We start from the raw sequence: 27794 nt of genomic DNA on the forward strand, positions 1-27794 counted from the left end.
AGTTTTTCTGGAAACAAGACAAGTTGTGACACAGAGAAAGTCTGATTAAACACAGCTGATCTACAAGCTCATCATTAGCCCAGTTCTCAAGCTCTAGGTACTAACGTTATAATGAAGGTTTGTTGTATTCCCAATCATTTAATTTTAGCTTCATCAGTGAAATTTTTCTTCACTTAGATGGGTGAATACCCCTCTGGGGACATGTAGAAAAAGAAGCTCTCTCCCCTCGCCAGCCCAGCTGCGCCTTTCTTGAGTACAAAAATTTCCTCAGCTATGGTAACCAAAAGCTGACAAGACTTGGTGATAAGACAAGCAAGCAGATGGGGTTAATTTGGGATCCACTCCAGCTGTACTTAGAATTGGACAATTTACATATGAATATTTGCTAATGGAGAATTAATAAATGGGATAAATCACACAGAGATTTTTCTGCAGAAAGAGGTTACAGAAGGGTGAGACCATAATGCTGTCAGTTGGTTATGAACTCGAATTTCCATGTGGTAGATTTTGTTAATACCCGTGAAAGTACTTTGATCCCCTGGAATAACTGATATAAGATTCAGGCTCTCATCTTGTGGAGATGAAACTCTTTTATTATTATTTTTTAAAGACTTTATTTATTTGACACACAGAGGGAGAGATATAGTGAGAGAGGGAGCACAAGCAGGGGGAGTGGGAGAGGGAGAAGCAGGATTCCCACTGAGCAGAGAGCCCGATGTGGGGCTCGATCCCAGAACTCTGGGATCATGACCTAAGTCAAAGGCAGACACTTAACAACTGAGCCACCCAGGCGCCCCGAGATGAAACTATTATAGCAGTTCTACCTGAACTTTATGAATTTATTGTCTGTTTGATTCAGTGGACTCAATACCAAAGCCTGGAGAAGTAGCTCTATTTTTCATCTTTCCTCTTTTTTCTTTTCTTTCCCTGTTTTTCCTTTGTCTTTTCTACTTATCACAGGAGGATAAAGCTCACGGGAAGGCTGTTCAGATGGGGGTGTGTATTCATGTACAGGTGTCTGGGATAGCCTAACTTTGGCGTAGTAACTTTCTTTCCTTTCCATGACATAATGTTAGTTTAGCACAGGATTGGTTGAGAAGTTCAGCTGTCCCATCAGAGAGGGTGAATTTTTGTTTTTATGGTTAATAATAGCTAACATTTTCTGAATGCTTACTGCATGCCATGGATTGTGTAATGTTCGTTTTGTGCATTATTTCATTTAAACTTAACACCCTAGTAAGAGTTATGGTCCTCCTTGGATAGATGAGGAGGTTGAGGTTTTTCTCACCTTCAGGGCCTGTGTTCTTGACCACTATACTTACACTTAACTGCCTAATGTAGCACATTCCCTAATTCTGTAATTTACCACATTCTACTAAATCAAGCAGAAATTGGCAGTGTTTTCTGGGCTGGTCTCTGGCTGAAATGCTGGAGCAAAAGTTGAATGCTACATTCTATTATTATTTTTATCTTAGAGGAAGTCTTCGAGTTTCAGTTTCCTTATCTTTAAAATGAGGGACCTGGAATCTTTTGCTGAATTAATTCAAGTATTGGCTTCATTTTCTTATCTAGGATTTGGAACGGAGAGAGCCCACAGAATTTGCATCCTCCATTTTTTTTCCTTTTTTCTTTTTTTCTCTATTAATTCCAGGGTAGTTAACATTCCATTTTTTCTTCCTTCAGATTTAGATATTTTTCCTGGTGGGGCAGAGATCTCTTGACTGGCACCTGTTAGCCAGTGAACATAAGGTTGTTGAGCAGCCGTGTGCAAGGCAGAGTTCTAGGTGTATTATGTCCCTTATCCCATTGAATCTGCACAAAGCCCCCTGTGGAATAGACTTCATTATCTTCATTTTTTAAAGAAAAGCAACCGCACTATACCTGTGGGAAAACCGAGGTGCATGTGATGGAGTCCATAACATACACTGATGAAATGCTTCCTGCTTCATATTATGTATTCAGGGAAGGGACTAACTTTGTGTACACTCTCCTGTGTGTGTACTAGTGTGTATACTCTCTAGTGAGTATATTCTCTGTATACGCTGCTCTAAGCCTTACTAAAGCAAAGCCCTGACTAGTATTTTTAGACTCCTCGTTAGGTTCCCCGACAAACCTGCTCCTTTTTTTTTGTTCCTTATTTTAGTTAATAGTATGCATTACCACCCACATGCTAGAAATCTCAGCATTGTCTTTGCTCCTCTCTCTCTCTCTCTCTCTCTCTCTCACACACACACACACACCAGCAAGCCCCACGGATTTCCCCTTGGAAATGCCTTTTGAGTCTTGCTCCCTCTACCTCTTTGACCCCAGACAGTCCCTGTCTCTATTCTGAGCAGTTGCTTCCTGACTCATTCACCTTTTTTACATCTATTGTAAACTCCTCCCTCAACACAGACCTGATCATGGCAATATTTTGCCTAAAGCTCCCTGATGAGTTCTTGTTGTCTACTGACTACTATTCAGTTGTCTTAGCATGGCTTTCACAAACTAGTTGTAAACATTTCCTGCACTGATTTCCCACTCTTCACCGTTCACCAGGCCATTCAAGCTGTATTGGACATTCCGTGGACAACATTACACCAAATCTCTGTTCATACTTTACTTCTCCTGGGATGTTATTTCCCTTTTGTGTTTGTCAAGTTGTAATTTGTTGCTGTTTCACCTCAACAAAAATGGTCTCCTTCATAGATTTACCATCAGACTCCCTTACCACCTTAGGCAATTGCAATTTTTGAAAATCCAATTTAACAGTAAGGGCAGTGTATTGTTTTCAAAAACGTTCACAACATGATTTCTTTAAATAATTAAGTCCTCAGTTATATTTAAGTTATAATTCTATATATAGCAATTTGGCTTTCAGAATCAGATTTACATGAGTAAGAAAAAATTATTTTGATATACATGCTATCCTCCGATGCTTCGGAGAACAAACAGACTTTGGTGGTGTTCTTCATCCAGGGGCAAAAATGAATGGCTTGGGAGAATAGATAAGTAGCTTCCAGGGAAATCCTAAAGCTGCATAGTCCATTCATCCTTGACTGGGTTACTGATCCATCTGAATCTCGTTTATGTCATGGGTCGTGAAGAGGGCTGGGTTAAGATGAGAAGCTGTAGACCAAGGCAAGACTCAAGTAGGAACCTGGTTCCAGGACAGAGGGTGTGGGACAGTCAATGACAATTAACACCTGTGTGCTTTTCAGAACATCGAGCTGAAGGTTGAAGTAGAGAGCCTGAAACGAGAACTCCAGGACAAGAAACAGCATCTAGATAAAACATGGTGAGTTGCAGTTTGAAGCAGTTGAACTCTTGGTTATTTCAAGAGTCTGGTTTATTAATCTGAAAACAGTAGATTTGGAACCAAATTCCTTCATCTTAACTCTGGCATGTGATTGTTGTGGCCAATTTAGAAACTCAGACAATGTGCTTTCTTTCCCTTTGGTTCTCCCTGTTACTAGATCTGATAGACCTTGAGGTAGACTGGGAATTTACCTGGCTTAAGATTATAAACTTCATATTCAACAGCCAGCTGATAACATCAAGGGCTGACATAGATTTGGGGAAAAGTGGACAATCTCATACACTGCTGGTGAGAGTGAATTATGGCAACATTTTTGGTATGTAGCACTACCTACCAAAGGGAAAAATACATATTACCTTTGACCAGATAATCTCTAAAATGATTCTATCCCTCAAAAATAGAAGCACGAAGAAAAATAAAATAAAATAAAAGCACGATTATGAAAGAATAAATGCAGAAGGATGTTTACTGCAAAAACATTTATATGGCAAAAAACTAGAAATAGCTGTCTATCACCAGGGCAATGGTTGAATACATTTTGATATAACCATACTGTGGAATATTTTGCAATCATTTAAAAGAATGAGTTAGCGCTATATTATTGCTTGGTGGGAGGTCCCTGGTAGACTAAGCAAGGTGGGGAAGAGTGCTGGGTGATATTTACGGTATAAGCCCCTTTGTGTAAAGATAGTCTCCTCTGTGTCTACATGTGTTTGCTTGATTATGCTTAAAAACAAACAGACTAACAAAAAAACAAACTAACAAAAAACCTAGAGGTTTATATACCAAACTCTTAACATTACTTGTATCAGGGAAATGAGATTAAGAGTTTTTGTTGGGGAGAAGACTTGTTCATTTTTTTCTTTATATACTTTTGTATTGTTAAAATGGCTACTTTTATAATTTATTGATTTTGTCATTAAAAACCCCTGAGTTTTCAATAACAAGTATTGTTAAAATTGCTATTAAAATAATTTTTAGATTCTATTCTGGGATCTGTATGCATTTAATCTCATCTGGCATTCCTTCTGTCTCTACAGTATTGTTTTTTTTTTTTTTTTAAGATTCTGTTTATTGATTTGACAGAGAGAGAACACAAGTAGGGGGAGCAGGAGAGGGAGAGGCAGACTCCTGGCTGAGCAGGGAGCCTGATGCAGGGCTCGATCCCAGGACACTGGGATCATGACCTGAGCTGAAGGCAGATGCTTAACAACTGAGCTACCGAGGTGCCCCTCTGTAGTATTTCTTGATATTTAGGATACAGTCCAGCAAGATCAGAATACTCAAAATCAGACTCAATTGTACACATGATGCTGGTATTACTAAAGATTTCTAAGTCATTAAATGAGCTGACAGACTTTAGGAAAACTTATGATTGAGAAATTAATTTTGAGATTTGTATAATGCTTTTAAAACATGTTTTATGTCAGTTTAACTTCTAATTGGGAGGCATTATCCTATTTTTAGAAATGAGAAAACTAAGGTACATTAAAGTCTTCTCAAATGAGTGGCAGAGCCCACATTTCTGGCATCAAGTTCAACGCCCTTGTGAATTTACAACAGCTGTAGTCTATCAAATCAGGCATTCCCTGATGAGTTACTCTGAAAATGTGTAACTTCCATTCTCAAGATATTGTAGTTAGCTGTTGTCTGTTGCATTTATCAAGGAATATGAAGTCAAAGTTAAAGTTGGTGATACTTGAAGTCTGCCTTGTTTGCAGGTTCTCAAGTTATTTTCTTGAGTTGTGTCCCTTGTACAACCAAGACCCTCTACTCCCACCCCCAATCTGTATAATTATGTGGGAACTCCAGAAAATAGAGCCTCTGAGATGGTACTGAGTAGTGTCCATTATCAACCAAAGAATCCCATAATTTGGGGAAGCCCCCTTTGGTCTTCATAGACACAGACTTGTGGGTCAAACATTAAAGTACCACTGGGCTTGGTTAGAGCAACTTCAATTTATCATGAACCTATGAAGGCATAATATTGTTCTCTGCTTTGAGAACAAGAAGATGGTCCATGGTTCTCAACAAATGGCTTAAAACAGGAATACAACCAAACCGGAATTAAGATCATTCAGCACCTGATATTGCCTCCAAATTGTTAATCCTCAAATATCCAAGGGCAGCTGTTGTTAGCTATAAATAAGCTGGTGACACCTTACCCCCTTCATGCCAGTGCCTGGACATTCATTCCTAAGGACATCAGAGAAGCAAAGCTGAGCCAGAACACTGAGCTTCATAGATTAAATGTCTGTTCTCTGCATGGGACCATGGAGAAACTGGATAGGTAACCCAAATTCAGGACAGCCTGTGGGTTACTGGTTGTAAAGGAAGAGAGCATTTCTGTGCCTGTCCAAATGGATATTCTGTCCCAGCACCCTAAATGGAAGGAATACTTTAAATTCATATAGCAAGAAAGACAGGGAAATTAGCAAAGCACTCTGGGAGAACAGTCTAAGTGGAAGAGACCAGGGACAGAGGAACATAGATGTTGAATTCTGAACCATTTGATGCCTGCCCAGCTCCCAAATGAAAGATTCTCCTCTTGAAGTGATAGCGATAATGAAACCTCTAGGAAGTCAAGTGTGTTCCGATTGACAAGCAACAAAAAAATTAGAGTTCCTGAAAGATTACCTGAAAAGTTTGAAAAAAATTCCACAAGTAATTGCAGAGGGAAAAACACTCCATTTTTTTTTTTTCCTCATCAGTGTGACTCTGAATTGCTGAAACAACCTAAATGGGTCCATTTGGTAAATTATATGACTAGATCTGACTGGCAAATGCTCTGTGGTTTCAGGGCTGATGTGGAGAATCTCAACAGCCATAATGAAGCTGAGCTCCGGCGCCAGTTTGAGGAGAGACAGCAGGAGACAGAACATGTTCACGAGCTCCTGGAGAATAAGATTCAGCTGCTGCAGGAGGTGAGCCGGACTTTCAGAGATCCATGGCTCTGGACCCCTTTTCATCCATTTCCCGACTGATCTGCCTCCTGGCATTCACCTTTTCTTTCCCTCCTTTCCTTCCCAGACTCATCCAAGTGTCCACAGTCTTGGGCTCCTAACCTGGGTGGGACTTCGCAGCCTCTGCAAAAAAGTTTTCATTCTTTTTGGCAGGAATCCAGGCTAGCAAAGAATGAGGCCGCGCGCATGGCAGCTCTGGTGGAAGCAGAGAAAGAGTGTAACCTGGAGCTCTCTGAGAAACTGAAGGGAGTCACCAAGGACAGGGACGAGGTACCAACGGACCGGGTTGATCCTGACCAATACACTGAGACCCTGGCCCAGCAGGACAAGTAAGTGCCTCTGGTGCTCTGTTTGTCACTTGTCTTTTGCTTGTTCTTGAGGTGACAAAAGCATATATCAGTTGTGCTCGTCCATTTTAAGGCCCTAGAGTAGACCTTCATAATTTCCAAGACTTTATGGCCGCCACAACCAAGGATTTTCTTGTTAGTGTAGAGTCTTCCACAGTATCCATTAACAAAACTCACTTCTTAGATGTCAGGTATTAGTAGAACAATGGTCAGATGGTGGCAAACAGGAGACATGGACTCACTTAGTTACGTTTATTGAGCACCTCCTACATGCCAGAGACTGGCCTAAACACAAAAGTTATAGAGATGAAAGACCCAGGTCTTCTCGGTTAAAAACAGGTTATGTGATTTTAAGAAGTTCTTTGATAGGGGCGCCTGGGTGGCTCAGAGGGTTAAAGCCTCTGCCTTTGGCTCAGGTCATGATCCCAGGGTCCTGGGAGAGAGCCCGATGCGGGGCTCTCTCCTTGGTGGGGAGCCTGCTTCCTCCTCTCTCTCTCTGCCTGCCACTCTGCCTACTTGTGATCTCTCTCTGTTGAATAAATAAATAAAATCTTTAAAAAAAAAAAAGTTCTCTGATAGAAGTAGCGTGGGATGCTATAGAGGATTCTCATCTGTTCCAGACTAAAAGAGTAAGGTGCCATTGGAAGTTTCCTGGGGGCAATGAAATCTGAGCTGGGTTTTGAAGAATGAATAGGAGTTCAAAGAAATAGTGTAGGAAAGGGGTAGGAAAGGGGAAACCTCTGTGCCGATGAGAAATTACACAAGGGAGGCAGAGGGAATGGCATGTTTCAAGACCAGCAAATAGTTCTACATAACTGGAGCAGAGGGTCTGGGAAAGACTAGTGGGAGGCTAGCCACACTGGGAATAAGGTCTGATTGTGCTGGCTTTGTATGCCGTAAGGAAGTTGAGTTTTCTTCTAAAAGTAACAGATGTAGTGAAAAGAAGGGCCATCTGTACCCCAATGTTTATAGCAGCAATGGCCACGGTCGCCAAACTGTGGAAAGAACCAAGATGCCCTTCATCGGACCAATGGATAAGGAAGATGTGGTCCATATACACTATGGAGTATTATGCCTCCATCAGAAAGGATGAAGACCCAACTTTTGTAGCAACATGGATGGGACTGGAAGAGATTATGCTGAGTGAAATAAGTCAAGCAGAGAGAGTCAATTATCATATGGTTTCACTTATTTGTGGAGCATAACAAATAGCATGGAGGACAAGGGGAGATGGAGAGAAGAAGGGAGTTGAGGGAAATTGGAAGGGGAGGAGAACCATGAGAGACTATGGACTCTGAAAAACAATCTGAGGGTTTTGAAGGGGCGAGGGGGTGGGAGGTTGGGGGAACCAGGTGGTGGGTATTAGAGAGGGCACAGATTGCATGGAGCACTGGGTGTGGTGCAAAAACAAGGAATTCTGTTATGCTGGAAAAAAAAAGTAACTGGGCAATTGTTGAGGTCACCTCTGTCCAGGTTAATGCAGCAACTTCCTAATTATTTCTTTACTTCCTGTCCTGCCACTCTCTATTTTATTATAATCTAACAATTCAGAAAAGTTCTGAAGTGGAAAATTCAACAGTATCAAACTGACACAAAATTTAGGCCCTTAGATACATAGTACTATGTGGCATAAAAAGCGTTCAGTAGTTCTTAACTGGATAGGTGAAAAACACACAGTGTACCTACAATGAATAATGTGATCTTTTTGAGCCACAGATCTGATTACTGACATGGCAGAGTCATTTAAAATGCTCTCCAGAAGTGCCTGGGTGGCTGAGTCAGTTAAGTGTCCAACTCTTGATTTTGGCCTAGGTCATGATCTCATGGGTCATGAGATCGAGCCTTATGTCTGTGCTCAGCGGGGAGTCCACTTGAAGATTCTGTTCCTCTGCCCTTCACCCCACTTACTCTCCTTCCTCAAATAAATAAATATTTTTAAAAAATTAAAATAAAATGCTCTCCAACACCTTCAGGAGGTAAGATCCATTCTTCTTAGCATGGTTGTCAAAGCCTTTTATGATCTGACCCCTGATTTTTCCCAGACTCATCCCCACCATGAACCCTTCACACTTCACTGGTACATGACTAGTAATAACAATGATGACTAAAGTTTGGTTCACTCTTACAATACAACTGAGCTGAGCACTATAATGTTGTTTAATTCTCCTAACAACCCTAGAGGTAGGGATTATTATACTTTATAAATGAAGAAACTGGCACTGAGAAAGTTGTGTAACATGGCCGCAAGCATTGTAGGTATCTAAATCCTGAATTCACACGTTGCCTCCCGAAGCAAATGATGCTATGTCAGGTCTCCTGAATTTTGCTTATGCTCTTCCTTCTGTGGAAAGCATCTGCTGTGTTTTTCCTTCCTGGTGAACTCCTATTCATACTTCAAAACTCACACAGGCATAACTTCTGTGAGTGCTTTTGTGACAGCAGAATTAAGTCTCTATATTTTTGCCTTGTTTTATATACACAACCATTATTGTACAGTTCTCAGTGTTACATTGTATTTGATTTCAGATTTTCCCTGCTAGTTTCCCTGAAATTCTTGTCTCATGTCCGTGTCCCAACAAACACTTGTTAAACAAACAAAACATGTGACCAATAAGTTAGGGAGTTTATATCAAATGACCTTATCAACTTTGTACTGTAAAATAGGAGAATAGATCATCTATAGAGACTGAGGGTCAAAGGGATAAGTAAGGTTGGAGGCTTGAGAAAAAAAAGGAATGTTCTAGCATAGATACCATGGGGAATTTGATATGGAATCCACATTCATCATCATAATTATTCTTTTTTATTTACTTATTTATTTGAGAGAGGTACTGAGAGAGAGCATGAGAGGGGAGAAGGTCACAGGGAGAAGCAGACTTCCCGTGGAGGTGGGAGCCTAATGGAGTACTCGATCCCAGGATTCCAGGATCATTACCTGAGCTGAAGATAGTTGATTAACTGAGCCACCCAGGTGCCCTACTTTTTTTTTTTTCTTTTTTTGAGAGAGAGAGAGAGCACAAGCAGGTGGGGGGGGCAAGAAGGAGCAGAGGAAGAAGGAGAGAGGGAATCCTAAGCAGGCTCCACACCCAGTATGGACCCTGACTCAGGGCTTGATCTCACCCCTGAGATCACCCTTGATCTCACCCCTTGAGCCAAAATCAAGAGTCGGGTGCTTAGCTAACTGAGCCATCCAGGTGCCCCTCATCATCATAATTACTATTATAGCTTGCATTTTCATGATATTTTTAAGTTTTTAAAGTTCTTTTAAAGTTCCTACACAAATCTTAGCTAACCCTCACAGCCTTAATTAATTTATAATTTATAAATTAATTTATAAATTTTAAATTTTAAATATAAAATTTAAATAAATTTATAATTTGTCTATGTGCTTCCTATTTGACTTTTGGGCACCTCTCACATTTCTCCCTACTATTTCCCTCCTAAGGTATTATCCCCACCTTACACACCTACATAAGAATAATAATGACAATTGGAAATATTTCGTTTAGTACCAGTGTGTTTTCCAAGGACAGGTATCTCTAGTACTTTAAGACTCAAGAGAAACAGCAAGATATACTTTGCACACAGCAGATGAGAAATAGCTGTTGATTGGAAGCTGTAGTTTGTATACTTCAACACGCTGTGCATGGTCTGATAATCTAAATCCAAGTCTGAATTTCCAGCCTCTTCTTTAGCCCTCACGTCTCCCCTGCAGCCTTTGTTCCAGTGACTCTTCCCCCAAAATATCTTGTATCTTTATGACTTCGTTCCTTGGTTCAAGTTCCTCCCTGTATCTGGAAAACAGTCCAGTTTTCCAAACCTTGTCTCCTGAAGTCCCACAGACTGTTTCAAGTTCAATGACTCACTCTTTCTTCTTACAGTTCCAGGGCAATGCTTAGTGTACTCTATATAAGGTGGGCGCCTGTGTCATGGTAGCACTCCTTACATTCTGTTCCTGTTATTTGTTTTTGTAGCTGTGTCTCCCCACTCCCCAAACCCCTGACATAACACACACACACCAAAAGAATTTAAGTTTCGACAGGACAGAGGTTTGTCTGGGTGGCTCAGTCAGTTGGTCATCTGACTGTTGATTTGGCTCAGGTTATGAGATCTCAGGATTGTGGGACTGACCCCTGCATCAGAGTCTGTGCTTAGCTGGGAGTCTGCTTGAGATTCTCTCTCCCTCTTTCTTTGCCTCTCCCTCCTGCTCTCTTTCTAAAATAATAAATAAATAAATCTTTTAAAAAGTTTCTACAAAGCAGAGATTGTATGCTTTCCAACTTTATGTTCCCAAGTATTGGATAGGGTGTGTGAGTTTATATAATGGTTATCCAGAAATTATTTCTTGAATGGAACAATAACAACCAGAAACACAGCTTCTGGGCTCTTATTATAAGAGTTACACACCTATGGTCTGTAGATCCATGGGTCAGCTTCAGGAGGTCTGTGAACCTAGTGAATATGTAAGCAGAAGGTCATTTGTGTACATAGTAGGGGGCTACAGCAGAGAATACGTGGCCTTCTGAGAAAAAGTATGAGTTCCGTGACCCACAAAGGTAAAAACTGACTGGACTCGATTATGCTGTCTTTGGAATGGGCTGAATAATAAAGGCAATAATAGTATCACGACCATAAGTGTTGTTCTGACTTTTTCTTTGCTCCAGAAGAATTGAAGAACTGAATCAGAGCCTGGCTGCCCAGAAGCAGCTCGTAGAACAGCTGTCTCAAGAGAAACAACAACTGCTCCATCTGTTGGAGGAGCCAACTAGCATGGATGTGCAGGTGAGGTGTGGGCAGAGCTTTTTGCCTCTGTGTTCATCATTTCTTGCTGCGTAAGAAATGACTACAGATTTAGTGGATTAACCCGACATACATTCATTGTCCCACAATTTCTGTGGGTCAGGGGTCCAGGCCTGGCTTCGCTGGGTTCTCTTTGCCAGCATCTCACAAATCTGAAATCAAGGTATGAGCAAACTGCTTTCTTATTGGGAAAGTCACTTAGGGAAGGATCGTCTTCTAAGTCCCCTCAGGTTGTTGGAAGAATTTATTTCTGGGTGGCTGTAGGGGTTGTGGCAGCTTGCTTCTTCATAGCCAGCAGCAGAGAGAAAGGGGGTTCCTTTGCTTTTCTACCTCTACACAGTCTTTTAAGAGACTTACCTGATTGGGTTAGGCCCACAGTTATAACCCTTTTGGTTAACTGAAAATCAACTGAGTAGGGACCTCAACTGTATGTACAAGATCCATTCACTTTTGCCGTGTAACATAGCATACCTATGCAGCGATATTCCCTCATCTTTGCCATGTTCTATTCCTTAGAAACAAGTTGTCAGTCTCACCCACACTCAAGAAGTAGGGATTATGTGAAGATGTGGTGGCTACCAGGGGGTGGGAAGCACTGGGGCCATTAGAATTCTGCCCACCACCCTGAGTGATTTATAATTGTACAGAATGTTTAATGTGGGTTCTTTCTCAGTTAATGTTGTTTTTATTTATCATTCTAATTCCAGTATCATTAACCAACAGTATTATATTAGTTTCAAGTGTGCATAATGCTGTTTTAATATTGAAGAATTCTTACTGTGGTATAAAAATTGCGTTAGTCTATATTGTTGCCCTTGAAGTTACCTCAGAGGAAACTCTCCTCCTCCCTTCAATTTTTAATTTTCTAAAAAGGTATTTCTGAAAAGAACCCTAGAATATATCTTTGCCCAAGCAGCATAAACAATTACTGAGTATTCTTACAGGTCTTAGAGCAGCGAGGTTTAACTTCTTGGTTCACATCTAGAGAGCTGGGAGTCAGGATGAAAGGAACAGGGAGAAGAACTAGCCTAAAGCAGTGCTTCCTATATTTTCTGTGTCATGGCACAAACAGGAAATGATAATATTTGTAAGGTACAGTGGTAAGTGGATGGAGCTTCTTACTTGGAGGTTGTCAGTCTGGGCGCTTGGGCCACGACAAGGGCAGAAGAAATCACTATTTTAGCTGTACTTGTAAACTTCTTGGACTGTGACTCCACTTTGGTTAGAAAGCTCTGGTTAACAAATTCAGGAAATGATGCGTATACATGTAATTAGGCAGATGGGGGGGGAAATAAAGTTCATAGGCTTTTTACAAGATACATAATGAAATAGCTGGAAAGTTTCTGAAGGGACTTTTATTCAAGCACAATCACCATACAACGTTATTTTAGTTCCAGGTGTACAAAATAATGATTCAGCAATTCTGTACATTTCTCAGTGCTCATCAAGATGAGTGCACTCTTATTCCCCTTCACCTGTTTCACCCATACCCCCACCCACCTCCCCTCAGGCAACTTTGTTCTCTGTATTTAAGAGTGTGATTTTTTGTTTGTTTGTTTGTCTCTTTTTAGAAAGACTGTTTTATAGGTAAAGACTGAACTCAAAGTTGTCAATTTCTGTGATTGCTCTCCAGGAGGACCACCGCAGAGTGTGAATGGTGCAGGGCAAACAGGTCACAATGAGAATTCTATCTCATTTTAATCTCCTAGACCAAAAGAAAAAGAAATATTGAAGCACTTTCTTTTTTTTTTTTTTAAAGATTTTATTTATTTATTTGACAGACAGAGATCACCAGTAGGTAGAGAGGCAGGCAGAGGGAGACGGGGAAGCAGGCTCCCTGCTGAGCAGAGAGCCTGATGCAGGACTCGATCCCAGGACCCTGAGATCATGACCTGAGCCGAAGGCAAAGGCTTAACCACTGAGCCACCCAGGTGCCCCTTGAACAAGCACTTTCTTATAACATCTTGGGAACATTCAGTTACACTCAAATGGTTCAGATTATTATAATATAAAACCTAGAAGTGGAGTCACAGGATTTCTTAGATACATATTCCAAGTGCAATTTAAAAATATTTTATCAATGAACAACAACTTTTCAATAGTAGTCACTTCAGCACGTATTGTAGCATTTTCTGCGGGCTCGGTGCTGCTCTACCAACCTTATATATTAACTCAAATTAATATAAGCCCCTGACATATGAGACATAATAAGAATAATTTATAATAAAATGATGTTTATTTAAAAATATACATTGCACATGTATATATACACACACACATGAGTATATACATATGTATAGTATGTATATACATACACACACACACACACACACACACACAAACATGAGCACAATTATATTAGCAGACATAAAGAAAGAGTCAGGTGCTTGTATCTGTAGGGAAAACTAAGTGACTGTCATAGCTTCAAATGTAGCCTGATACAGTCATGTTATACTGGCGATTCAAAAACGGCAAGGGGAATGCCATTAGTAAATGAGGGTGACAATGCCAAGGTGAAAAACTCTTGGTAAATTTCCAAACAGTAGAAAAATCAACTCTTTCTTCATTTTCATAGCAGTTCCTATTCATGAAAACTCACTGTATATTAACATTGTGTATATATATATAAATATATATAGCAGAATTCCATTGTAGGTTCAGGTGATTATATAAAGTTGTATTACCTCACCAGTGCCCCATGGAACATTTAAAAGTCATTCAGTAATGGAAGCACAAAACAAAACTTCACATTTTAATCCTACAGAGTTACCAATAATACTAATACTGTTCTACTACAATCAAAATGGTAACATGTGGGTAATGGAAAGCAACATAATTTTATTGGAAGTGGAAGAAAATTTTTTAAGAGTGGGAAAATGCATGGGCGTGCATGTGTGCATACTTAAGTGTGCAAGCAGGGGTGAGAGGGAGAGAGAGAGAGAATCTTAAGCAGACTCCATATCCAGCATGAGCAGGTCACAGGGTTCCATCTCACAACCCTGAGATCATGACCTGATCTGAAATCAAGAGTCAGATGCTCAACCCACTGAGTCACCCAGGGACCCCTACAGTGTAAATACATTTCTTTAAGATTTTATTCATTTATTTGAGAGAGAGAGAAAGAAAGTGTGTGCAAGATTGGGGGAGGGGCCATGGGGGAGGGGAGAAGCAGACTCCCCACTGAGCATGGAGCAAGATGTGGGGCTTGACATGGGACTTGATCCCAGGACCCTGAGACCATGACCTGAGCTGAAGGTGGACGCTGAACCAACTGAGCCATCAAGGTGCCCCTGGAGACCCAGCTTTTATTGAGTGTCCATGAAACAGTGTGATGCTGCTAGCCAGTGAAGGGAAAGAGGAAGGATCCATTTTTGAGTCCTGATGCTGCTCTAAGCACCGTGTGGAGGCCTGAACATTCAGGTTTTTTCCAACTTTCATTACAAACTGTGAACTAGGTAGGATAAAGCTCCCTTTGCAAGTAGGGAAACCAATATTTAGATTAAGTGATGTAACCCAAGTTATTAAGGCAGTAGGTGGTGAGGTCAGAATTTGAACATAGGTTTATGTGGGTTCATACCCATATTCACACTGCTGTTCTGAAGAGCTAGTATCACAAATGTACATGTGTGTGACTGACCAAAAGAGATCTATTGACAAAGTTCAAAACCAGCTCTCAGAATATCAGTGAACCAAAATTTCTGGAATTTTTCAGTGAAACTACCCATAAAACAATAATTCCTCATTCGTCCCTTTCCTAGTTTCTGATAACCTCTGTTATAATGAATTAATGAATTTGCCTTAACGAATTTGCTTGTGTTATGCATTTCATATAGACAGGAATCAGATAGATGATAGATAGATAAATAGATAAATAGGTAGACAGATGTCATTCAGAATTTGGAACAATGCTTTGCCCGGCTCATTGCAAATTACGTAGCACCCATTGCTCCAGTCATCATGGTGATGACAATAAAAACAAGAAACACCCCATGAATTTGCAAAATGCAGTTTAGGAGATGGTATAGTCACTCAGTAAGAACCACTAGTCTGGGGGCTGTAGCTTCCAAAGGGTTTATCGTCCAATAAGAGATTGGCATGTAAACAAAGAACAAAATACAGGATGATAAATGAAGAGATAGAAATATATGCATTGTGGGAAAGGAACCCACAGATGGCAGGGAACAGAGGACAGAGGACAACAGAATTAGGGTGAGATATCCTTTGAAAGTCAAAGAAGCCTCACCTGGAAGTTGCTCTTGACCTGGACCTTAAAGGCGGAGTACTCCAGGCAGAAAATAGAAATACATCATAGGCAGGTACAGTATATACAGTGATATGAAACATGTTAAGGAATTGGGAGAAACTGGTATTACCAGGTATATACTAAGTGTTATAGAATGATAGAAGACATAACTGGGACATTCCGTAAGTGTCAAGCTAAGGACTTCCTGTTATAAGAAACAGAGAATTAAAGAAAAAAAAAAGCTAAGCTAGGGGGATATAAAAGCATATGATTTGCATTTTAGAAAGACAATCCTGTGGGCTCTTTAGAAGGAGGACTAACTGAGCAGATAATTGATGTCATCTCATGAGAGCAAATCATAGTTTGACACAGCTATTAACTGCTTGATCTAATCCATTCTTGAATTAGGGGCCAAGAACATTAGAAAACCAATTATAAAGTACTTTGTCTCCCCCCTCTGTCTACAGTCGTGTGTGACAACTCTTGCTATCTGTGACAACTGAAGCCTTTGTTGTGGGCGTCATCCTTGTCTGCCAGCAGTAGCAGCATCTTACTCCCACTGTATCCTCAACCTTTGTCTTTCATGCCATCTCTCACCACAGAAGCCACACCCCCACAATGTGGAAGGCCCAAGTTCATTTTCTAGGCTCTGGGCCTGCTCTGCAAAGACTTAAGAATTCCCTCATCTCCAGCAAAGCCATCCCTAGAGTTCTGGAGACTGACTCACTTCCTCTACCTCCTCTGACCCCTCACAGCTGAGAATACCACAGTTGGGAAGAAGGGAAGCTCACAGATTTTACACATCTAGGTTTGAGTTGTCCAATTGAAAACTCTTCTCTTATGCCATTTCCCATAGATGAGTACTTCTCATGTAATCTCAAGTCTGAAAGTCGGGACTGAGTATAATCTCTGAGTACAGGAAGTTTCATTTCAGAGCCTTCCATCCCTCAAAAAGAGACAGTTTTGATCAAGATTATTTAATTTATTTTACTATCCCTCTAGCTGTTTTCTTTTTCCATTCCACCATTCATTTTAGCAATACTTACACAGTAGTATGACCTTCTATCATATAATTAACCCCATAGAACAGCAACAAAGAAAGCCATAAACTTGACAAGCCACCAATTGACATCACTCCATGTTTGCTTCCAATCACCCCTTGTCCATTCAGATCAAGAGCATGTCGTTGTGAGCAGAGAACTCAGGAGCTTTTGGATATAGCTGCCATGCTGAAGCAACATGTCCACATCTTTTTTAGTAAAAAGAAAAGCTAACAAAGTGAAGTTTTACAAAGCATTTTTCTCTTCCTTCGTGAGTATATTCATAAAGTTGCAGATGAAAGACCTGCACTCTGAAAAGCTGGTGATATCCAGTTACTGACATGATTCCCTTTTATGGGAGAGTAGAAGCTTCATTTCAAAGAACCCTTTAAATGAAACCAGACCTACAGGGTATGAACGCAAGGAGCAACGATGTACTTGCAAAAGAAGGTCTGGAAGAATTCTTGTTTTATTTCATTTTTCCATTCTCCAGTTTTCCCCAAGTGTAATATTTATTAACATGTAAATAAATATTGCCTTACAAAATTAAAGAGGACAACAGAATTAGGGTGAGATATCCAGTAAGCAATCAGGACCTCCCACTCATACAAATCAGCAGACACTCAAGCCATTGCATTTATGCCTTGTTTGGAACCTAATGTAAATAACACTGCATGCAGTGAGGCGTATTCTTAAAATAGCAAACATTCCAGTGTTACCATGGAGAGATCTGACGTGGAGGTTAAGTCTAGAACACTCACTGCTCAAGGCAGAGACTGAAAACCTTGCAGGGATTAGGAGCTTGCGCAGCTCCAACTAACTTCATATAAGGAGATCTTTGAAAGCAGCTTTACAGTATCTTCTTCTTAAAGCTGATGAATGTTGAAGGTGGAGACTCTTATAAATCCTCATTCAACCTCACTGTCTCCCAGACATAACCTTTACTGGTAACGTGTCTCAGCAAAAGACCTCATCATCTAAGGCAATTGTAGTCCTGACCCTTTAGAGCAGCAAAGGTGGTGGAAAAATAAGGGATTTTATTACCGCTTCATGAAAAGTATTTACTGAGAATTTACAATGCACAAACTACTGTAACATGAAGGAATAAAGAACACAAAGATGCATAAGGTTTAGTCTCTGCCTTTAGAGATGATAGTCTAATTGGAAGGTAAGGAAGCCACTGATGGAAACAAAATATAAAGCAGTAGAGAAAGTACAAAAGGTCATGAGCTGGGGTAGGCAGTAAAGATTTTGATCTATAAGAAATGAGTAGGATTTTAATAAGAGATGAAAAGGAAAGGCATTGATTTACTCATTTAGCCATTCAATGATTATTTATTGATATCTAGAAACATACTGTCCAAAGTACCTCAAAAGAAAAATAGATGGATGAAACCAGGAGCTGGTTCTTTGAAAAAGTAAACAAAATTGATAAACACTTAGACTTGTTAAAAGAAAAAGAAAAAGAAGACACAGAGAGCAAGAGCAAGAGTTGGGGGAGGGAGAGGAAGAGAGAGAGGACTCAAATAAAATCAGAAAAGAAGAAGGGAAATAACAACTGATACCACAGAAATACAAAGGATTATAAGAAAATATTGAAAAATTTATGCCAAGAAATTGGACAACCTATAAGAAATGGATAAATTTCTAGAAACATATAATCTTCCAAAACTGAATCAGGAAGAAATAGAAAATTTGAATAGACCAATTACTAGCAATGAAATTGAAAATACTGTTATGCTGAAAAGAAATTAAAAAAAAAAATAAAATTCATAAAAGAGACATTGATGAAAGAAATAGAAGATGACACAAATAAAAAGATATTCTATGCTCATAGATAGAACCAATATTTTTAATTTATTAATTAAAAATTAATTAATTAACAATTATTAATTTATTAAATTCACATTAATTTATCTTTATTGTGTTATGTTAGTCATCATTAGTTTTTGATGTAGTGTTTCATGATTCATTGTTTGTATATATGGGCTCCATGCAATCCTTGCCCTCCTTAATACCCATCACCAGGCTCACCCATCCCTCCCAACACCCTTCCTTCTAAAACCCGCAGTTTGTTTCCTGGTAAGGTATAGTCTGGCAGGTACAATCTCTCATGAGGAAGAATCAATATGGTTAAAATATCCATACAACCCAAACCAGTCTACACATTTAATGCAGTGTCTATCAAAATACCAACAACATTTTTCACAGAACTAGAACAAATAATCTTAAAATTTGTATGGAATCACAGAACACCCTGAATAGCCAAAGCAGACCTGAAAAAGAAAAGCAAAGCTGGAAGGATCACAATCACAAATTTCAAGATATGTTACAAAGGTGTAATGATCAAAACAGTACAATGCTGGCACAAAAACAGACACCTAGGTCATCATTGGAATAGAATAGAGTCCAGATAATCTGTGACAAAGTAGGCAAGAATATACAGTGGGAAAAAGATAGTCTCTTCAGTAAATGATGCTTGGAAAACTGGACAGCTATATGCAAAAGAATGAAACTGAACCACTTTGTTACACCATACACAAAAATAAACACAAACTGGATTAAAGACTGACATGTGAGACCTGAAACCATAAAAATCCTAGAAGAAAACATAGGCAGTTATCTCTTTGACATTGGTCCTAGAAATATTTTCCTAGATATGTCTTCTTACTCAAGGGAAAAGAAAAGGAAAATTAAACTATTGGGACTATACCAAAATAGAAAGCTTTTGCACAACAAAAGAAACCATCAACAAAATAAAAACATCAACCAACTGAACGGGCGAAGATATTTGCAAATAATATATTTAATAAGGGGTTAATCTAAAATATATGAAGATAGTATACAACTCAACACCAAAACCCCCAAATAATCCAATTAAAAAATGGGCAGAAGACCTAAATAGAGATTTTTCCAAAGAAGATAGACAGATGGCCAACAGACACATGAAAAGAAGCTCTATATCACTGATCATCAGGAAAATGCAAATCAAAACCACAATCAGATATCACTTCACATTTAGACATTTGTTAGAATGTCTGAAACCAAAAACACAAGCAATAACAAGGGTTGGTGAGCAAGAATTTGGAAATAAAGGAACCCTTGTGCACTGCTGGTAGGAATGCAAGCTGGCAGCCCTTGTGGAAAACAGTTTGGAGGTTCCATGAAAAATTAAAAATAGAATTACCTGGGTTATGAACATTGGGGAGGGTATGTGCTATGGTGAGTGCTGTGAAGTGTGTACGCCTGATGATTCACAGACCTGTACCCCTGTACCCCAATAATACATTATATGTTAATTAAAAAAATTTTTATTAAAAAAAAAGAATTATCATATGATCCAGTAATTCCGTTACTGGGTATTTATCCAAAGAAAACAAAAACACTAATTTGAAAAGAGAAATCACTTCTTTATTTATGGTAGCATTATTTACACTAGGCCAGATATGGAAGCAATGCTTGGGTCCATTGATAGATGAATGGGTAAAGAGAAAGCAGTATATATATACAATGGAATATTACTCAGCCATAATAGGAGTGAAATCTTGTCATGCAACAACATGGTGGACCTAGAGCATTTTATACTACATGAAATAAGTCAGACAGAGAAAGACAAATACCATATGATTTTGTATATATGTGGAATCTCAAAAACAAAACAAAACAAAACAAAAAAACAAACAGACTCATAAATACAGAGAACAAACTGGTGGTTGCCAAATAAGGGTGGTGAGGGGAGGGCAAAGTAGGTGAAAGGGATTATGAAGTACAAATTTCCAGTTATAAAATAAGTAAGTCACAGAGATGAAAAGTATGGCATAGGGAATATAGTCGATAATATTATAATAATCGTATGGTGACAGATGGTGACTGTACTTATTGTGAACATTGAATAATGTATAGAATTGTTGACTCATTATGTTATGTACCTGGAACTAATAGACTATTACATATCAACTATATTTCAATAATAAATACTTTAAAAATACTTAAAAGAAGAAAGGCAAGAGCCTTTCCCCTTAAGGAGCTTGTATCTAATAAGGAAGATAAATAGCCAAGTGATCAAACAAATAACTAATTGCACATTGTAATAAGTACTTTGAAGAAAACAAAGAGCAGGGATTAGCCAACTGTTTCTGTAAAAGGCCAGATGGCAAATAATTTAGACCTTGCAGGTCATAAGGTTTCTGCCATTGTAGCACAAACATAGCCATACACAATACATAAATGAGTTGGCTTATATGTTCCAATAAAATTTTATTTACAAAAATAGGTGGGGGGGGGATTTAGTCCACAGTTCATAGTTTGCTGACCCCTAATAGAGAATTAGGGAGAACGAGTGTGGGGGTACTATAGGTAAGGAAGATGGTAATTTTTTTAAAAAAGATTTTATTTATTTATGACAGCGAGAGAGGTAACACAAGCACAGGGAAGCTGGAAAGGGAGAAGCAGGCTCCCCGATGAGCAGGGAGCCCGATATGGGGCTCAGTCCCTGGATGCTGGGGTCATGACCTGGGTCAAAGGCAGATGCTTAACAACTGAGCCACCCAGGTGCCCTGGAAGATGGTAATTTTGAGATGTCTCTGACCTATCATATGCAGATATGAATAGGTAGTTGGCTATTTCAGATTTGAACTCAGAGGAAATTCTGGGATAAAGATATAAATGGAAAGTTACTGGTATAAAGATGGGAAAGGATAAGATGATATGGAAAGAAAATAAAAATAGGTAAAAAGGTCTAGGACTGAGGCTCAGTGAACACCTACCAAAGGTTTGAAGTGGGTATGACTCTTAGTTCACAAATTCAGTTGTGCAGGAAATACCATGTTTCTTCACTTTCTTTCAATCAATTGAATGTTACCCTGAGTCCTTATCTTAATCAGGCTAGCAGGAAGTTCAAATCATCCATTTGGTACATATATTCCTCCCTATTCTCTCAATTACATGAAAGTGAAGGTTTTTATCAGATGCCAAAGAATTAAGGGATTACTCTTAACGTTGGTCCACCCTGGAAGTACCCCTTCTCCAACAAGCATGGTTCTGCCAACTCTAACAGCTTGCTTTATTAGAGTCTTTTATGGAGCCAGAACCCCATGATATAGAGTCCAGCCTCTCCAAGTCACCCACTGCCTTCTCCCCCCAGGTCCTGCTGCTTCTCTGTGGCACTAATATGGAATGGAGGTGGCTCCCTGTTATTCTCTGATCCCCAGTCTCTTTCTGAAATGAGTGAAATCTAACCCCCTCCTTTTCTGTTGACCTCAAAGACCCTTTCTCCTCTTCCCCACTGGGACATGTGGCTTAATCTTCTCACTTGGTTTAGAATTTTTATTAAAGTCAGGAAATGCATTTGACTTCAGCTTCTGCTCTTTGCTCTGCAAAAATTTCCAAGTTAAGGGCCTGACCATCAGATTATAAAAGAGGAAGGTGGGGCATACAGTTAATAAAGCAGTTTAATATCCTGTCATCACGCCATATGATTAGGGAAGGAGTATATAGTTGAAAGATGAGATGTAGTTGAAAAGTAGATTAGGATCTTTCTGTAGAGATATTGAAATGCCATGCTGATGAAGTTTTGGACTTCATCCTATAGTGGATAATGATGAATCTTTACTATGAATATTCTGGAAATAGTATGGAGGATGATTAGAGGGTAAGCTTCTAAGCCTAGTGACATGGTTCAGGTTTTAGGTTTCAAGAACCTGAAATAGAAAATGTTGTGAAAATGTGAAGCAACATTTCTGAACATGCTAGAGATGTTCAGAAAAAAAAAAAAATCCCAAATTTAGTGTTTAACTTGATAGGGAAGGATTCTGAGGAGTTAAAGTAATAACTCTGAAGTTTACAAGTCACAAGTTTACAAGTTACAGTTACAGAAAGTGATATGCCTGACCTTCTCTCTCCTGCTAATCTCTCCCTAGCTTTTGACAAATGTTAACTGTCTCTCTCCTTCTTGAAACTCTGTCCCCATCTCACCTGTGCTTTGCTTGTAGAAGAGCCTCACTTCGTTTTTTTTTTTTTCCACTTAGTTTTCTCAGTCACCTAAACTCAGCATGTTCCTGATCAAATTTTTCATTATCTTTTTGTAGATGGACTCAACTCTCACATTTCTGCTCATTTAGACCATGTTTTCTACCAGTCTTTGAGACCAAAAACCTAATCTTCATCTTTAATCCTTTTCCTTCATCCTCTATATGTCAAGTCCTGCTGTTCATTCCTTCAAAATGATTCTCATATTTACCACTTTCTATTTATATACCAGACTAATTTTTTTAATTTAAATTCAAATATTTAACATATAGTGTATTATTTGTTTCAGGGGTACAGGTCTGTGATTCATCAGTCTTATATAATACCCAGTGGTCATTACAACACATACCTTCCCCAATGTCCGTCACCCAGTTACCTCATCCCTATACCCCCACCCCTTCAGCAACCCTCAGTTTGTTTCCTTTGATTAAGAGTTTCTTATGGTTTGTCTCCCTCTCTGGTTTCATCTTGTTTCATTTTTTTCTCTCTTCTTCTATGATCCTCTGCCTTATTTCTTAAATTCCACATATTAGTGAGATCATATATTGTCTTTCTCTGACTTATTTTGCTTAGTGTAATACCCTCTAGTTCCATCCATGTCATTGCAAATGGCAAGAGTTCATTTTTTGATAGGGGCATAATATTCCATTGTGTGTGTGTGTGTATGTATGTATGTGTGTGTATGTATATATATATGTATATATATGTATACATATGTATGTATACATATATATACATATATCTATATCTATATCTATATCTATATCTATATCTATATCTATATCTCACATCTTCTTTACCCATTCATCTATTGATGGACATCTGGACTCTTTCCATAGTTTGGCTATTGTGGACATTGCTGCTATGAACATTGGGGTGCAGTTGCCCCTTCGGATCATTACATTTGTATCTTTGGGGTAAATACCCAAGAGTGCAATTGCTGGGTCATAGGGTAGCTCTATTTTCAACTTGTTGAGGAATCTCCATATTGTTTTCTAGAGTGGCAGCACCAACTTGCATTCCCACAGACTTTTTTTTTTTTTATTACCCCACATATGAATAACTACAATGGCTTTTTAGCAGGTCTTCCTATAACCATTCCAAAATCTTTCCCTGAAATTCTAGTCCATCCTGTTCTCTGGCTAATCTTTCCAAGATGAAGTTTTCACCATGCCATTCTTTGTTCAAGTTCATAACATTAAGTCCAAAATCTTTTGTCTTTTCTGAACATTAAATTCTAGTTACTAAAACTTCCATAGCACCACAGCATAGCATCAGGCTTACAGTTGGCTCTCCGTATGTATTCTCTGAATGAGCAATTATAGAGGATAAGTTTTATAAAGTAGGATGAACCAGGCCATTCAGATGCTCCTCAAAATCCCCAACATCTCCCTTTACCTACAGGCTAGCACTGTATCTAACCCACTTCTAAGACTATTGATGATGCCCTTTTCTTTTAATGGAGTCCCTTTCTCTGTTTCCACCATCCTAAGACCCATCTCAAGTGTCACTCTTGCCCTCCAACTATTTCTCAATTTTTTCTGCACTCATACTGACTTCATCAGTACCATTTCACTTACCAATCAATTGTACTAATTTTAGCATGCACATTTTCTCCCTTCAACTAAACTAAAAGTTCACTAAAGACAGAGAAATGACATACTGAATTCATGCAAATTCTTGCTCCTTGGTTGATTGACTTAACGTGTGCTTTAAAATTCACTTGGGGTGCCTGGGTGTCTCAGTCAGTTGAGCTTTGGAGTCTGGCTTTCTGCTCAGGTCATGATCTTGGGTCCTGGGGTGGATTGGGTCATGGGATTCCCATTCAGTGGGGGAGTCTGTTTGTCTCCCTCTCTCTCTGCTCCTCACCCCACTCTCTCTCTCTGAAATAAATAAATAAATCTTAAAAAAAAATAAAAGAATAAAATTCACTTAAGCAGTTACTGGTACTTAATAACTTTACTTGAAAGATTCTTTACTATTTTAAGATGGATTCTGCTGATGACCATATGGCAATCTTCAGCTGAACTGGTAATCTCCTGGTTTTAAACAAGTCTTTCAAAATGCTGTGTTATTAATTAATGCAAATCATGATTGCTTCTGGCTTCTTAAAAATTTCCAGCCATCACAGGGGAGTCATGCACATGCTTGTGTTTCCATAAAGCCTAACTGGCTTTACTTTGATATTTTTGCATTTCCTCATCTGTTTTAGCTTCTCTGCCAAATCACTTTTTTTTTCTTTTTTTTTGCATAGTTTTTAGTAATTAGAACAGCTATTTCCAATGTCATAACTAGGGCAGTGAAACCTAACACAACTGCTTGGGACGTGGGGATTTTCCATCTCTAATTCTCTTGGAAACGCCTTACCAGCCCGGAATTAGGTCTTAGAAGCACTACAAAATAGTGGTTACAAAAGTGGCTTTGGTTCTAAGAGATACTTCCCAGGCCCCAAAATCTGGAGGTCAAAATAGAGATAGTGCAAAATGTCTTTAACATAACACTACTTAGGGGGGCGCCTGGGTGGCTCAGTTGGTTAAGTGACTGACTGCCTTCAGCTCAGGTCATGATCCCAGAGTCCTGGGATCGAGTCCCCCATTGAGATCCCTGCTCCCTGGAGAGTCTGCTTCTCCCTCTGACTTTCTCCCCTCTCATGCTCTCTCTCACTGTCTCTCTCTCAAATAAATAAAAAATCTTAAAAAAAAAATAACACTACTTAGGAATTTTGATTCATATGAGAATATAGTTCTCTAAATTCAACAATCTGTAAGTAGTTCTTCACTGAAGGGTTTTTCTATTTATCTGCAGTACTTTAATCTTTTGACTGAGATTTTTCAGAATATAGTTTAGGACAGCTCTAATTCAATGGTTTTCGAAGTGTGATTGCCCAGACGGCAGCATCAGCATGATCTAGGAATTTGTTAGGAATGCAAATTCTTGGGCTCCACCCCAGGGGACCTGAATCAGAAACTCCAGGAGGTAGGTCCCAGCAATCTGTTTTATCAAGCCCTCCCGGGGATTCTGATGCCTGGCAAAGGTTGAAAACTACTGTTTAAATTCATGTTTACTTTGTAGATGAGAAAATTAAGGGCCAGATATAAATGATTTAACTAGCACATATAGCTAATAAGTGCTGTGAATGGGTTTATCAATACATTTTGAGGGCAAACTGCTGATATATAAAATTAACAATTTAATTCATAACAGCTTATCATAATATGAAACCTGTTCTTAGTTCCAATTTTCCTTTAATATGTAACTTTGGTAAGTCTTAGAAGTAATTATCCTATTCTAAATCATCTCAGAAGTCCCAAGTCTTACTTTATCAGCATGCCTTGCTTCAATCATGTTTGTGTGGTGTGCATATGCATATAAAATGTTTTTCAGGGGCACCTGGGTGGCTCAGTGGGTTAAAGCCTCTGCCTTCGGCTCAGGTCATGATCTCAGGGTCCTGGGATCGAGCCCCGCATCGGGCTCTCTGCTCGGTGGGGAGCCTGCTTCCCCTTTCTGTCTCAGCCTGTCTCTCTGCCTACTTGTGATCTCTGTTTTTCAAATAAATAAATAAAATTTAAAAAAATGTTTTTCAAAGCTCCTATGGTTAGGAAATATAAAGTTTTGAATTTGCAGTCGGGAATTTTACAGAACATTTTCTAGGCCATATTTTATCTTTCCAATTTTCAAAGCTATTCTTACGATAAAGTGGGGGTTACTTCCCCCCCTACAAAAAAACCTCTCAGATTAAAAGTTTATGGGTAATACATATTTTATATTTATTTCCTCTTTGTTACTCTTTATTGAACTATTCTAACATAAAATCTACAGATCTAAGCATTCAGTTCAATGAACTTTGAGAACTGTACACATCCATATAGCCATCACTCAAAACAATACATAGAACGTTTTCATCACCCCAGAAAATTCCTTTGTGTTCCTCTGCAATCAATTCTTACACTATCTCCTTTCATAACCACTTTCTGTACTTCTGTCACCGTGGATTCAATTTTTCTTGTTGTTAAACATAAATTAGAAGGAATCACACAGAATGTACTGACGTGTACAGCTTGTTTCACTTAACATGCTTTTGGGATTCATTCATGTTGTGGGTGTCAGTTTTGTTTGTTTGTTTTTTTGTTTTTGTTTTTTTTACTGCCAATTAGTATTGTACAAATATATCAAAATGTGTTTATTTTACCTATTTCTTAGCAACAATTTTTATCTTATCACAAAAGCAATTCATGCTTAATATAGAAAATTATAGAACATAAATGAAGGAAGAAGAAAATAAGTATTCATAATTCCACTCTCCAGACATAATCACTATTTACTAACTTGTATATCCCCTTTGAATCTATTTATATAAGTTGTCCACATATATAACACATGTAGTTATCATATATATTAAAATTTCCATTTTAGGTTCAAATGTTACCACTTAGACTCTGATTAGTGTGTTAAATTGGCACAAGTCTTAGTTTTTGTTTTTTTTTTAAGAGTTTATTTATTTATTTGACAGAGATCACAAGTAGGCAGAGAGGCAGGCAGAGAGAGAGGAAAGGAAGCAGGCTCCCTGCTGAGCAGAGAGCCGGATGAGGGGCTTGATCCCAGGACCCTGAGATCATGACCCGAGCCGGAGGCAGAGGCCTTAACCCACTGACCCACCCAGGTGCCCCACAAGTCTTAGTTTTAATTATTGAATATTTTCTAATTTTTAAAAAAAATTTAAGATACATGAATACACATTTATTTCCAAAAATTCAGATGACACATAGTGTATAAAAAAAGGTAAATGTTTCTATTCAACCCCCAATTTTACTCCCCTCCCCATACGTAGGCAGTATTAACTAAATACAAAATCTTGACCAAGGTGATATTTATAAGGACCATGATGTTCTGAATTCATTATCACCTGATTTTTCTAAGGTGTTTTTTTTTTTTCCAAAAGTTTTATTTATTTATTTTAGGGAGAGAGAGTGTGTGTAAGAGCAGGGGAGGGGGGCAGAGGGAGAGAGAGGGGGGGAAGCAGGCTCCCCACTGAGCAGGGAACCAAGTATGGCTCAATCTCAGGACCCTGAGATCATG

At 38.9% G+C, this 27794-nt stretch overlaps 1 protein-coding gene across 1 annotated transcript in view; it reads left to right on the forward strand.

Annotated features, from left to right (window-relative positions):
- Positions 1-27794, forward strand: part of LOC111142854 (NBPF member 26) — a 141492-nt gene that overhangs the window by 25899 nt on the left and 87799 nt on the right. Inside the window, 4 exon segments of the mRNA XM_022496209.1 lie at positions 3201-3277; positions 6099-6222; positions 6415-6590; positions 11273-11390. Coding sequence (XP_022351917.1) covers positions 3201-3277; positions 6099-6222; positions 6415-6590; positions 11273-11390 — 495 coding nt within the window.

Source organism: Enhydra lutris, unplaced genomic scaffold (assembly GCF_002288905.1).
Source record: "Enhydra lutris kenyoni isolate GAN:26980312 unplaced genomic scaffold, ASM228890v2 scaffoldscaffold9, whole genome shotgun sequence".
Taxonomy (NCBI): domain Eukaryota; kingdom Metazoa; phylum Chordata; class Mammalia; order Carnivora; family Mustelidae; genus Enhydra; species Enhydra lutris.